General features: G+C 46.7%; 1 protein-coding gene across 7 annotated transcripts in view; it reads left to right on the top strand.

Moving 5' to 3' along the window:
• The window catches only part of AFF1 (ALF transcription elongation factor 1), a 250846-nt gene that overhangs the window by 223069 nt on the left and 14333 nt on the right, over positions 1-13444 (top strand). For all 7 annotated transcript variants that reach the window (XM_082726634.1, XM_082726638.1, XM_082726635.1 and 4 more), the window contains 5 exons: positions 324-1292; positions 10766-10869; positions 11853-12108; positions 12824-12915; positions 13096-13156. In XM_082726634.1, coding sequence (XP_082582760.1) covers positions 324-1292; positions 10766-10869; positions 11853-12108; positions 12824-12915; positions 13096-13156 — 1482 coding nt within the window. The remainder of the gene's footprint in view (positions 1-323; positions 1293-10765; positions 10870-11852; positions 12109-12823; positions 12916-13095; positions 13157-13444) is intronic.

Below are 13444 nucleotides of genomic sequence, written 5' to 3'. Positions count from 1 at the left end.
CAAAGATTTCTCAGCAGTGGTCAGTGGTCTGTACCTCATGGTCTGTCATTAGTCAGCATCTGCTACAACAAAAATTCCTGTAGCACAAACAGATTGGAAGATTGTGTTAAGAGTTAATTATTAAGAGACTCTGACCTGAAAAAAAAAAAAAAAGAAAAGAAAAAGAGAGACTCTGACCTGTAATTAAGAGAAGGATAAAAAGGACCGAATTCTTAGGTGTGGGAATGGCTGCATCTCCCTGGGGGAGTCCTGTACGATTGGTTGCACAGAAGAGCTTATCATCCTTGGTCAGTTCACATTTTTCTCTTGTCCTTTGTTTTTAGCCTGAGCCTCCCACAACAAACAAATGGCAGCTGGACAACTGGCTGACCAAAGTCAGCCAGCCCACAGCACCCCCAGACGCTCAGGGGAACGCAGAGCCCCCGTCTCGGCACCCGGACAGTAAGGGCAAGGGTGGGGGCGACAGCAGTGGCCCCACCGCCAGTCACGGTCAGGAGCGCACGGAATCCAAAGATCCTCCCCTCAAAAGCTCCAGCAAAGCCCCTCGGGGCTCCTCTGAAGGCCCTCACACCGGCAAGAGAAGCTGTCAGAAGTCCCCCGCGCCACAGGAGCCCCTGCAGAGGCAGACCGTTGGAACCAAACAACCCAAGAAGCCTGTCAAGGCCTCAGCCCAGGCGGACCCACGGGCCGGCCTGCAGGTGGAAAGTGAGCCAGGACCCCCTCCTCCGTACGGCTCCAAAGACCAGCCTTCCAAAGACAAGCCCAAGGTGAAGACGAAAGGGAGGCCCCGTGCGGGAGACAGCAGAGAGCCCAAGCCTGCGGCGCCCAGCCCCAGCGAGCGGAAGAAGCACAGGAGCGGGCCGCTGGCCCCCTCAAAGGCACTCTCGGGCCCGGAGCCCACGAAGGACAATGTGGGGGCCAGGAGCCCCGAGCACTTTGCCCTGGTTCCCCTGACGCAGAGCCAGGGCCCGCCTCATGGCGGCGGTGGCAGTGGCAGCAGTGGCAGGACTAGTGGCTGCCGGCGCGCTGTGGTCGTCCAGGAGGACCGCAGGAAGGACAAGCTCCCCGGACCTGGGAGAGACCCCAAGCTGCTGTCCCCCCTCAGGGACACTCCTCCCCCACCAGTCTTGATGGTGAAGATAACCCTGGACCTTCTTTCTCGGATACCCCAGCTTCCTGGCAAGGGGGGCCGCCCGAGGAGACCGGAGGACAAGCAGTCCCCCGCAGGGAAGAAGCTGGAGTCGGAGAAGAGAGGTGCAGACAATTCAAGCAAGTTGGCCAAAAAAAGAAAGGTGAGTGAAGCAGGTGCTTTGTACCTGCTGTTGGCCTGGGGCTGGCTGTGAGCCCTGAGTTGTCTTAGGACAGGAGGGTATTCTTTGCTCTGATCTCATGTAGCTTTTGCTCCTACACCAGAATGACCTGGTCACTGTGGACCTACAGGCTTCCCACTTCGCCGCCAAGCAGTAGCAAATGCTAGAACCCTTCAGCAGTTTCGCAGAGCCAGGGCCCGCCTCATGGCGGCGGTGGCAGTGGCAGCAGTGGCAGGACTGGGAGAAAAAGTGAGGCAGGCATGGAAAAGGATATCTTGTTAGAGGATAACGTAGCATTTTGGGGCACACTTTTATTTGTTATGATAACGTTGGTATTTACCACCCAACCCATTGTTAAGTTTTGCCCTAGAAATTAATATCTTCCATGAACTGAAATGTTAATCAGTGTTCTGAATTACTGAAAGAACTGCTATATGCCAGTTTTACTCCTGTGGTCTGATCCATTTTAATACTGGTACTACATCTATGTTTTAACTCATGGCTTCCTAGCACCTCATTAATTTGAAACCACCAGATTTAGAATTTGTGACCTCTGTAAAAGGCTTTTATTCATAAGCAGAACATTATTTAAAAAAAGTCATAGAGCTGTTAAACACATGGTTAGGATACCGTGTGGAGTAATAACAGGACTGATAATGGTATATTATGAGGTATTGAAAATCCGTCATTTTGTTATCACAATTTTTAGAAATTTCATTTAAGGAACAAACAAAATGGAGAAAGAGAAACATTCATGGGGCACCTGGGTGGCTCAGTTGGTGAAGCGTCTTCCTTTGGCTCAGGTCATGATCTCTAGGTCCTGGGATTGAGCTCCACCTTGGGCTCCCTGGTCATCGGGGAGTCTGCTCTCCCTGCTTATGTTCTCTCTTTCTCTCTCTGTAAAATAAATAAATAAAATCTTTAAAAAAACAAAAACCATTCATAACACCACTTAAGATCAGAGTTAACTTGGACACACCACTGTTTTGGACAGACTCCTTCCTTCCTTCCTAGATCTTGAATCACTGAGCTCCTGATACGCTGTTGCTGGTGCTTCATGGCAAAAGATAAGTGACTTTTTCCTCCAGTGGCATTCTATCCAAATTTGTTCAAGATTCAGAGTGAAAGGTGCAAAAGAGCCAACTCTTTCCTGCTGACAAGGGTTAAAAATTTTTTTAACAGTCTTATAAGTACACAAAAATCTTCTTACTCAGTCCTGGAAGTTGAGCTAAGAATAACAAAGGACAGAAAGATCATGAAGCCTGCTGTCCTGTCTGTGATTTGACCAATTATTCCACCAGGTTAAAAATATAACATGACTTTATCAAATGGCAAAGGGCAACTGTTTTTTCCAGAAGCTTGTTGAATGAGACGTGAGGGTGTGTATTACCACTGTAACTGCAGCCGACAACTCAAGCTGGGTGGGATCCAGTTCTGATCAGTGCTGTTTCAGCTAGAAGAGGGCATATTCCCATGTTGGATAACTTAAGACGGTCTGGGTGTGTGTTAAAAGGGTAAAACTTTATGGATGAAATTGTGATGGGCCCGGCTAGGAAAAAGGTCCCTACATCTCATATTCCCAAGAAAGGTTCAAAAGTGCTCTCCTTGGAGGTATCTGGTGGCTCAGCCGGTTAAGCCTCTTACTCTTGGTTTTGGCTTAGATCATGATCTCGTGGGTCATGGGATCAAGCCCTGCATCAGACTGCATGCTCAGCGGGGAGTCTGCTGGAAGGTTCTCTCCCTCTGCCCCTCCCCCTGTGCATGCTCTCTCTTGCTCTCTTGCTAAAAAATAAATATTTTTTAAAAAGGCACTCCTTTACCTCCCCTTCCTCCTGGGATATCTTTTTATCGTTCATCTCCCAGCCGTCATGGTCTTACCTAGTCTCTAGGGAGCCTTCTGCATTTGCTGGAGTGGGGCAAAGTATTTGCTTCTAAAATACGTACTAATTGGGAACGTTAGAAATTGGAGGCTTCCGCAGACAGTTCTCAGCCCAGTCCATACCCCAGTGCAAATCTAGAAGCATTGCTTGCAGCTCCGGAATGGGAGTCTCTGCTCTCCCTGTTGAGTCTGTGAGTGGTGCCCTCTAAAGAGCTGTTCCCAGCCCTTGGCCTTGCTCCACTAGGGCAGCTCACTTAGCTCTCTGTCTAGAGGATGGAGAAATAATGACTCTCAGCTGAGTCAAATATATGCTTTCTTGAATGCTTTGGCAGGCAGCCAAAGAGATCTGCCCCTGGGAACGGTTTTGCGCCTCCACTGTGATACCGGCAGGATTGGGGTCTGAACCAGCCTGGTCTGTTCCAGACCCCCGCTACACGTGATGGTCACCCCGGGAGCCTTTATGGCTGCCAGCGGGGTTTGCACCCCCTCCCTTGCCCCCCTTCATTGGTGTTCATTGAATCCTGATGTCTGGCAGAGCTGGGGACTGCTGGAGCAGAGCCGTACAGCAGGGTTGGGATTGTACGAAGCTGGTTCTTTGGACCGATTGTTTCCTCCGGTGGGCTACTTCAACATCATGGATCTAGGCAGTGAAGAATTCCTTGCCTAAAGTATGTCACTAGTTAGAAACTGTCTGATAAATTGATTTGAAAATAATCCAACTGTGTACTTATTTCGTGATCAGAGAATCATGGTCTTTTGGTTTTATTCTGCTGGGTTCTAGGTATTATGAATATTGGGAGTATGAACCTGAGCTCCTTCCCGGAGTGGGTGGGCTCCCTCGTTTCCCGTCGGGACCCTGACTCCCACGGTTCGGGCCTTCCCACAGAGCGGCTGCCTCCCCCAGCATGTGTGCCTGGGCCCCGAGGCAGGCAGGGCTGGTCTCTGTTCAAGCCTCAGTGCTTTGCCACAAATGTGGATGGTGAAGGTTCGTTCATTACTTCCATTTAAGTGTGAACACTAGAAAACTCTGAGTGGTTGAAGAATGTGCCTGGTCCTTCACATTAGTGAGATTTTGTTTTACTTCTCTATTTTCTTTTTTGATTTTCCAGTAGACTTCCATGCTCATCATGGGGTTCAAACTCATCACCGTGAGACTGAGTCACATGCTGTACTGACTGAGGCAGCCAGGCACCCCCCCCCCCCCGCCAACTTTAGTTTTTCGCTTAAATCCTGTCTCTTCCTTTCGTGGTACAAAATGTAGCACAAATTTTGGGGAGGTTAACAGATCCTTGAAGCCACTTTAGACTTAAAAGCAGAAGATCACCCTAAGGACGTAATGGTGGGTGAAAGCAGCTCTGATAAAGCTGTCAGCCATGGCCTCTGCAGAAAAGTATTTACTCCTTTAAAGGACTGGGCAGGGGCAGTTCATGATGAAAAATGGAGAAAACTGTGGGAGAAAATAGGCGTGACTTGACGTAGTGCTCCCTACAAAACCCACAAATTTCTTCATCTAGCTTACAGTTTAGAACTTCAAATACAACTTGTGTTTTCATTTCTACAGTTTGTAAACCATGCTTACGTTTCCCAGGCCGTGAGGACAAATGGAAGTCGAGAGGTACAGTAGAATACACATAGTCAGCCCAGTGCAGTCGAGAGCGTTCTAACAGTACGCCTAACATGCATGGCGCTCCGTGTGTGGGTTAAGCGTTCTAGGCATTTTATAGATCTCTCTCTCTCTTTCTTTCTTTCTTTCTTTTTTTTTTTTTTTTTTTTAAGATTTTACTTGACAGAGAAAGAGCAAGAGAGAGCACAGGCAGGTGGAAGGGGAGGCAGAAGTAGAAGCAGGCTCCCCAGTGAGCAATTGATCTCACATGACCCTGAGGTCATGACTTGAGCTGAAGGCGCTTTACTGGGTAGGCCACCCAGGTGTCCCTGTAATATCTCATTTAATTTCAGTCATTGTCTGGATCGCGTCTCAAATAAAATGCCAGACTGTCCTAACCATTGTGTAGACAGATACCTGAAAAAGGAGGTAAATTCATTCAAGTCTGCCTCTTCATTTTTCAAAACAACTGCTTCTCTGACGAAGAAGCTTTGGCGTTTTTGGAAATAACATTTCGGAGCTATCCTTTATGTCAGTTTTGGGGAGTGGGAAGAGGAAGTTCTGGGATGCCGTGGGAAACTGTGTTTCTGTTGCTTGCAGATCGTTCAGTCCGTTCCTTGTATCCAGGGTCTGACTGTCTTTCCTTGATGGTTTATTCAGACCAACATTTCCTGTTAGTCTTCTTCAAAATCAAGGGTTTGAAAAGTCATGCCTTACAGTTTCCTAAAGTCACTGATGTCTGATTTCTTCATGCCTTGTTAATTGCCCTAAGAAGAGCATCATAGCTGTATGAAATGGTAGCCAAGGTTGTACTTTATTTATTTAAAGATTTTATTTATTTATTTGACAGAGAGAGAGACACAGTGAGAGAGGGAACACAAGCAGAGGGAGTGGGGGAGGGAGAAGCAGGCGTTCCTGATGCAGGGCTCTATCCCAGGACTCCGGGATCATGACCTGAGCCAGAGGCAAGACCCTTAACGACTGAGACACTAAGACACCCCTGCTGAGGCTGTTTTAAACCAATCTTATACTTGTGTATTTCCTCACCAAGAAGAAGGGGGAAAGCGCATTATTTTTCCTTTTTCCTAATTTCCTTTTTCCACATTATTTTTCCTAATCTATCTTCTCAATCCCTGCCCTCATTCTCGGTGCTAATTGGACCTGATGTCCACTGTGTCATTGTCTTAGTGAACCTCCTGCAGAGGCAAATCCTGAGTTTCTCAGAAGGCTGCTTCTCTACTTTTCCTGTCCCCAGGTGCTACCAAGCCAGCTCGCTTCCATGAGGGAGACAACGGTCTTAGAGTTTTGAGCGCTAAGATCCTACAGGTCACTAGTTCAGCTGTTCCTTTTCTAAATGGGATCCCAGAAGGCTCTAACATCACTTGGCTGCTTAGCAAAAGTAGGTCTGGAGCTTGCGCTGGCTCCTGTGGTCTAGCAATGTTCTTCTCTTTAACACACAATGGTTGGTTTCTTTCTCTTTTTTTGGTGGCCAAGTGTCTCCTTGGGGGGGTTATTGGAGAGAGGTTTGAGATTGGTGGTATCCTGACTCTGACAGTGTCATCCTGGCCCAGTCCCTCTGCTGTCCCCATTCCTGCCACTCTAGTGTGCTGCGTGCCCACCCCCACGCCCCTCTACCTTCTACATCCCTTTCCCTTTCAGATGCTCCTTGGCTCTGTTGTAGCTAACTAAGCTCCTGGTAGAAACTCTGTGGCTAAAATGAGTGTCCATTTTGGAAAAGCTGCGTTCGCTTTCCCTTTGCTACCTGTGGGTACTTGGGACGGTGAACCAGATGCTGGGGCAGCAGGAGCTCTCCTTTGGCAGCCAACCCGGCCCAGCACAGCCCCAGCTCTTCCTTTTATGGTCTTGGGACTTGACTGCCACCAAGGGTGGGGCAGCCTCCGGGCAGGTAATCCTTGGCCAAGGGTGGGGCAGCCTCCGGGCAGGTAATCCTTGGCCACCTGACCCACAGGTTAAGAAGAGCAAACACGTCAGTTAGGAACCAGTTAGGTCACCAGCCCCCAGCCTCCTCCTGTTGCACATGCAGGCGCTGTCGATATGCTTATCCTTCTAGAGAGAGGGAAGCCCAAAGCCCAGAGCAGACACAGGGTTCCCTGGTATGGGGCTTGGTCTGTGGCTAACCTACAGGGCGCAGGAGACTTCTTTGTCCTCTTGAAGAGAGAGTACATCACTCTCATCTCATCTTCAAAAGGCCGCTTGTCCCAGAAACATCTGAAGAACACCTTGCCTCCTGTTTTTCAGCCTCGGAATTCAAGACTACATTTCTCGCCGCTCAGTACTGCTTAGCGTGCTGTTTCAGGGCCCTTTCCTAAATCCAGGCACTTAGAGTTGTAGCACTGGGCCTGCTCCTGGGGACCTCAGCCACTCACCTTACTTTCTGTGCCGCCTCACAAATGCTTACTCCAGGGAAGCCTCTGTGACTGTTCCAGACAGCAGATGATGGCGTTTCAAGTGCACAGTGTACGGAGACCCTGACCTTAGGCCCCCAGGCTTGAGGTCAGGCAGGCGAGGACCGTCACGAGGGGAATGTTGCTCATTGAGTTTAATGGCTTACTTTCTCCCAGCTTACAGGATGTGACGGTTTGTCAACGCCACCTGTCAGTGCCTTGAGCATAGTACTCCAGTCAGTGCCAACACGGGCGTCTCGTGTTAGTGTCGGCGTTTGTGCTTGGTGATTTCTGTGGCTGTTCTCTTTTTTAAAAAAGATTTTATTTATTTATTTATTTGACAGACAGAGATCACAAGTAGGCAGAGAGGCAGGCAGAGAGAGAGGAGGAAGCAGGCTCCCTGCTGAGCAGAGAGCCGGATGTGGGGCTCGATCCCTGGACCCTGGGATCATGACCTGAGCCGAAAGCAGATGCTAAACCACTGAGCCACCCAGGCGTGTGGCTGTTCTCTTAAGTCGCGGATTGGTACAAGCCAGGGGTGTGTCCAGTTCGTGAGGGCTGACTCCCTGTGACAGGCTTATACTCATGTGTGGTGTCTAAGGTCTGCCACTTTGGTTTATGGTCCTAACCAGCATGCCCTAAGCAGTGTGGAGACAGACAAACAAAAATGAACTCTCATTCCACCTCTGGGGTTTGGTGGGTTTTTTTGTTTTTTGTGTTTTGTGTGTGTGTGTGTGTTTTTTTGTTTGTTTGTTTGTTTGTTTTTTAAGAAAGTAACCTTATGGACAGTTTATGCTTAGTTTTCCCGTGGGGACTTATCCTGTGTGTCATTAATTACCTTCCACTGGAAAAAGTATATATTGCTAACTCCCACATGTACAAGTTAATGTCTGTCTGGATAGTTCAGCAAATCTGTGACTTTGCCCAGAGAGAAATCCCCCATCTTCTCTCATTGGTTGCTGGGCCAACTTCCCAGCCCTTAATCTAAAACGGAGGGGAATTCAGTGGGCTCACTGGTGGCAGACACTCTTGGGCACAGTAGGTTCTTAACTGACAAGGAGAATAGGAAGGTTCTTTCTTAACCCAGTCATTTCCAGTTTACTCTCTCTTCTCTGCCAGACTTGATGGTCTCTCAAGGGTCACCATTACGAATTGTTGCATGGGCATCTGTGTGCTGTGTGGAACCCCAGGAGGCTTCTCCTGGCATGTGCCAGCACCTTTCATTTCTTCTGAATTGTGCTCCAGAGTTCTGCTGCTGGCCCCTGACTTCCTTGCTGAAGGCCACAAGAGAAGCAGCTGTGTGAAATTCCCTCTCCTCTTTCAGCCCTGCCTTTAAGACGTGCCTGTTTATTTACGTCACATTCTCTCCTTACTAGGGTCCCCCAGGGTGTGTTTCCTCCAGTCTTCTGTAATAAATGGTTATTATTTCTGAACAACTGGTTTGTTGTTATCTAATCTGTAAGTTATTTTATTTATTTTGTTAGAGCAGGGGGAGAGGGAGAGGGAGAAAGAATTTCAAGCAGACTTTCTGCTGAGCACAGAGCCCAACACGGGGGCTCGATCCTGCAGCCCCAAGATCATGACCTGCCCTGAAATCAAAAGTCAGACACTTAAACAACTGAGCCAGCCAGGCACCCCTAACCGGTACATTTTATAATTTTCCTTTGCGTTGCTAATTGAAAGTTCAGAGCCCAGTTTGCAGATCGCCTCTAGAAAACTGTAGCACAGCACTGTGTCCTAGGAATACAAAGTGCACCACATACCTGATTTTAAATTTTCTACTAACCACTTTTAAAAATACAAAAAGGCAAAAAAACAGTGAAAATAATTTTTAAATTTTTTTTTAATCCAGTATAACTAAAACATCGTCACTTCAGCATTTAATCAATATAAAAATAATTATATTTCCCATTTGCACCCTGAGTCTTTGAGCTCAGTCACTTTGGACCAGCCATGTCCAAGTTCTGTCTAGAGGCCGCCTGGCGGCCACGTGCAGGCCATGCAGAATCCGCCAAGAGGAGGGGGAAGCCTTCCCTTGCGTTTCATTTCTCTTCTCTCCCCACGTTTTCCCTTCTTCCTAGTCTCACTTGTGTACACGCCAAGGAACCTGTACCTTTGTAAGCCACCTTGACTGATCTATTTTGAAACGAGATAAAACGTTTTTTCAGAGGAGATCTGAAGGGCTGAATGGACAGGCGCACTCTGGCACATTTGTTTGCAGAATGTCTGGTGGGGGAGGGGCATGGTTTTCCTAGTCCCTTTCCTTTGAGTGGGGCCCAGCTGCTTATTAGTAAGCTCTGCCCATCTTAATTTATTCATTTTTCTTGGAGAAATTTAGGGAATGAGGGAGAGACGGTGGTGAAAATCGGAGCCTCTCACAATCGGTTAACGAGAAGATTTTTTTTTTCCTCTAAGGGTTTAACCGAGGATTTCAGGTTTTTTAGGGATTGTCCTAGATTGACTGGGTGGTGTCCCAGATTTCTCTCTTGGTGAACTGACAGTTAGAGGAGTTTAGTTCTAAATGATCATCAGAATTAATTGAAGGACTCCCAGCAATCACTTTATTGTCACTTGCTGTTCTTCCCGTGGAGTGCTTCTGTGAGCCCAGACCCGTGGGAAGGAGGCCGCTGTGAAGTCACTGAGTCTACGTGAGCCTGGTCTGCTTGTTGACCAGGGAGAAAGACTTCTGCTGGGAAGAGTTCTTTGTTCTCTTAATCATTGCGTGTGTTTAGCTTGCACTCTATTTGGTGCAGACAGATGTTTCTGAGGTATGTGACTCTCTGTAGAATTAGAATTAGAATTCTGCTCGTACTCTTCCCTCATTAAAATTATACTTATCCTTCATTTTTTCAAGTTTTTTGAGAAGTAGAAACATGTATCCCCATATATGTATAGAGAGGTAGAAAGACAGTCTTCTTAAAAAGGAAGAAAGACAGTTGTGTCAGTGGAGGAGAAAAAAAAGAATCCCAAAGTAACTATTTTTTGTTGTATGTCTTTCTAGTCCTCTCTGTAAGTTACAGACACAGAGGGTTTTGTAACCCTGTTTTTTTCTCAACAGTATACTTATTTTTCATTAGATGAAAAGTGAGCCTTAAGTACTCCACTCCGAATTTTATACAAAGAATAAACTAGTGGGCATCAGTGGATGGTCATTTTGAAAGAAAGAGGGATGTCCTTACTCATAAAATCATCCGTTGTCACTTGCTGTGAATATGCATGCTTTATTGATCCTTTTCTATTTAGAAAAACGTCAGTGAAGTGATGAGAGCTATTATGTACTCTTCCTGTTGTCAGCTCTTACTTAAACATAGACATCCTCCCTTCCCTGGGTGGGAAGAATACTCCTTCCTTCTGCGAAAATCTGTCTTTGTACAAATTCACCAAATCTTGATTGTCTACTTCCCTCTGGCCCCTGAAACACACACAACGTAGGTACTTAGAAGTTTGCTGTGTGTGTATAGGTGTCGCTGAAAGTCCAGTGACTTGCCTTACCTTTGCCGTGTAGTCTTTTCTGTTTTGTCTGTACATCTGTGTTTTAACAGTGTACTTTGTTATAATACACTAATAGGCTGAAGCAGAGAAAGACCATGATAGCAAGAAAGCCAGACCGGAGAAAGAAACCAAGTCACAGTCATCATCTTCATCCTCCCACAAAGAATCTTCTAAAACAAAGTGAGTATAGAGATTAGCAATAGCCCCGGCAGATGATCGAGTCTTCCTGGGTCTTGAAGGGCAAAAACATTTCTCCTGTGCGGTAGGAGCGGATCAGCACACCATTGGGCTCATTTTGATGATGCACTCTGTTTCATGTTGCTTTCATCCATGCGGACCTTTTGCGAAATCATAGTTTGTTGAGCCCAAACTTAGGTTTCTCAAAGACATTTTAACTATGGAAAATTTCCTAAACATGTGAAAGTAATTTCTTTCTAAAAGAATTTTTCACAAAAACAAGGAACATGCTATTATTATTATCATCCCTACTTTGCAGAACTGGAAACAGAGGCACAGAGAAAGAAAATGACTTATCCACAGTCACAAGATTCTTGACAATTGGAGCTAGCCGTTGAACCCTGGGAGCCTGGGCTCAGTGCTCGCTCTTCAGGCGATTACCGAGCGTGCCCAGGCCTATTCCCTAAGTCCCTTGCTTTGGAGGAAGGTGGCCACAGGACAGGGGGTTGTTCCAGGAAGGTGTGAATGTAAAAAACAACTGTTATTCATTCTCTGGTTTATTTAAGAAATCGTTTCATGAAATGACTTGGCGAAAGAAAGTGCGTAGTGTCACTGGGTGGGAGCCAACAGAGATTTGGGGGAGGGGAGGTTGGAGGAGGAGAGAGGAGGTAGCACCTGGGCTAGCCTGCTTGTCAGAGAAAGGTACAGGTTGGGGGACAGCTAGTAAGACTAACTTGGGAGAGGAGGGTGGTGGACTCTGGGAGCTTAGTGACAAACCATACAACTTAATCCATTATTCATAGATTGGTCTAGATATCTCAGAGGTACCCAAAGTCCCTGAAATTTGGCCTTTCTACAAGAATGGATTTCGTGCTCTATGATTTCTTAATTTTTGGTGTCAGTATCCATTTTCTCTTACAACTAAACTACTAAGTGATATGGTTCGTGTTCTGTCTTATTAATTTTTGCATGATGTCTCCTTCCAGAACATCCAGGCCCTCCTCTGAGCCCTCAAAGAAGGAAGCGCTTCCACCCCCATCTGCGTCGTCATCCTCTTCCTCCTCCTTCTCCTCCCAGAAGCCAGCCAAGCCTGCACAAAAGAGGCCAAAGCGGGAAGCTGACCCCTGCAGCCAGGACCCTCCCCAAAGTGCCAGTAGTAGCAAAGGCAGCCACAAAGACTCTTCTGCTCCCAAGCACAGAAAAGTAGAGGGAAAGGGATCTGGAAGCTGTCCAGAGCACAAAGTAAGGGGGGGGGGGGTGGCACTGGAGCTTACAGAGTGGAATCCATCAGTACAGCTTTAAGTTCCCAAGTAAGAGAGGTTCCTTGTGATGGGATTTCAGGGCTCTTCATCCCTGTTAATAAGGCAGTAATGAGTTACTTGTGGTTAAAGTTCTCCTTGTGAGAGTGAAAAAGATGGTAAATTTTCCATGTAAGTTTAGAGGCTATTTATTCTTCCTTTACAAAGTGGTTCAGGGGCGAAAAATTGGAATAGATTTTTGTGTTAATTTCCTGTCCGGTGTTTTGCAGTAAAAAAATGTTACCCAGCTTAGTTCTTGGTTTGCATGCTTGGTATCAAATACCTACATTATTGGTCATAATGGGAAAAAAGTAGCCACTTTCTCAAATACAAGGTCCTTTTTTCCTGCCCACCTGCGGGGGGGGGCGGCGGCGGCAGGTGCATGTTGACAAAGAGAAAGGTTACGATTAGGTTTGTTGGTTATCTTGGCTTTTGGACATTCTTGTCTCATATCTTTGTGGTCCTCTGTACAGTCAGAACCTACAGTTTCAGCTGAATCTAGCTAGGAAAATGCTTTGCTAAGCTAAATTGTACAGTGCTTGATTTCCTCTTTTTTTAAGCTACTATTGGTCTAATTTAGAGGGGTGGTATATTTAGGTCAATGGTTTTAACTGTAGGAGTGTGACCTGTATGATGTGGTTTTTTTTTTTTTTTTAAAGGGGTCTTCTGGAGATACTGCATATCCTTTTCTAGTGCCTTCTTTGCCAAATGGTAACTCTAAACCAGGGAAGCCTCCGGTGAAGCTTGACAGGTAAGACCCTGGCTTTTCCTGCTGCTGCTTTCCTCCTGTTTCTTCTGCCCCTTCTCGGCTTCCCCTCTTCTCTGCCCTGGCTCCTCCCAGCCTTTTTCACCCCCTTAGTTTTCAGTCATCTTGTCCAGTCTAGTAATTCCAGGTTCCTTTGACCCACCCTGGTCTTTGCTTCTCTTTCAGACAACAAGCAGATTTCCACATGAAGGAGGCCAAAAAGTTGAAGCAGAAAGCAGAATTAATGGTCAGTTTGGCTCTTCTGTCCCTTGAGTCGAATGTTTTCTGATAAGATCTCTGTGGTCTCCTTGAATTCCTTATCACTGAACTCCAGGGTGAGGGTGGGGGTAGGGAGGGGGTGGGAGAGGGCCCACAGAGGCCACAAAGTAAAGCAGGAGCACTTTTTTTTTTTTTTTTAATAAAGATTTATTTATTTATTTGAGAGAGAGTGACAGTGAAAGAGAACATGAGAGAGGAGAAGCAGACTTCCCATAGAGCGGGAGCCTGATATGGGACTTGATCCTGGTACTTTGGG

Source organism: Mustela nivalis (genome assembly GCF_964662115.1).
Source record: "Mustela nivalis genome assembly, chromosome: 4".
Lineage (NCBI taxonomy): Eukaryota > Metazoa > Chordata > Mammalia > Carnivora > Mustelidae > Mustela > Mustela nivalis.
Note: the sequence above shows the minus strand (reverse complement) of the source record. Positions and strands in the feature narration are given on the sequence as shown.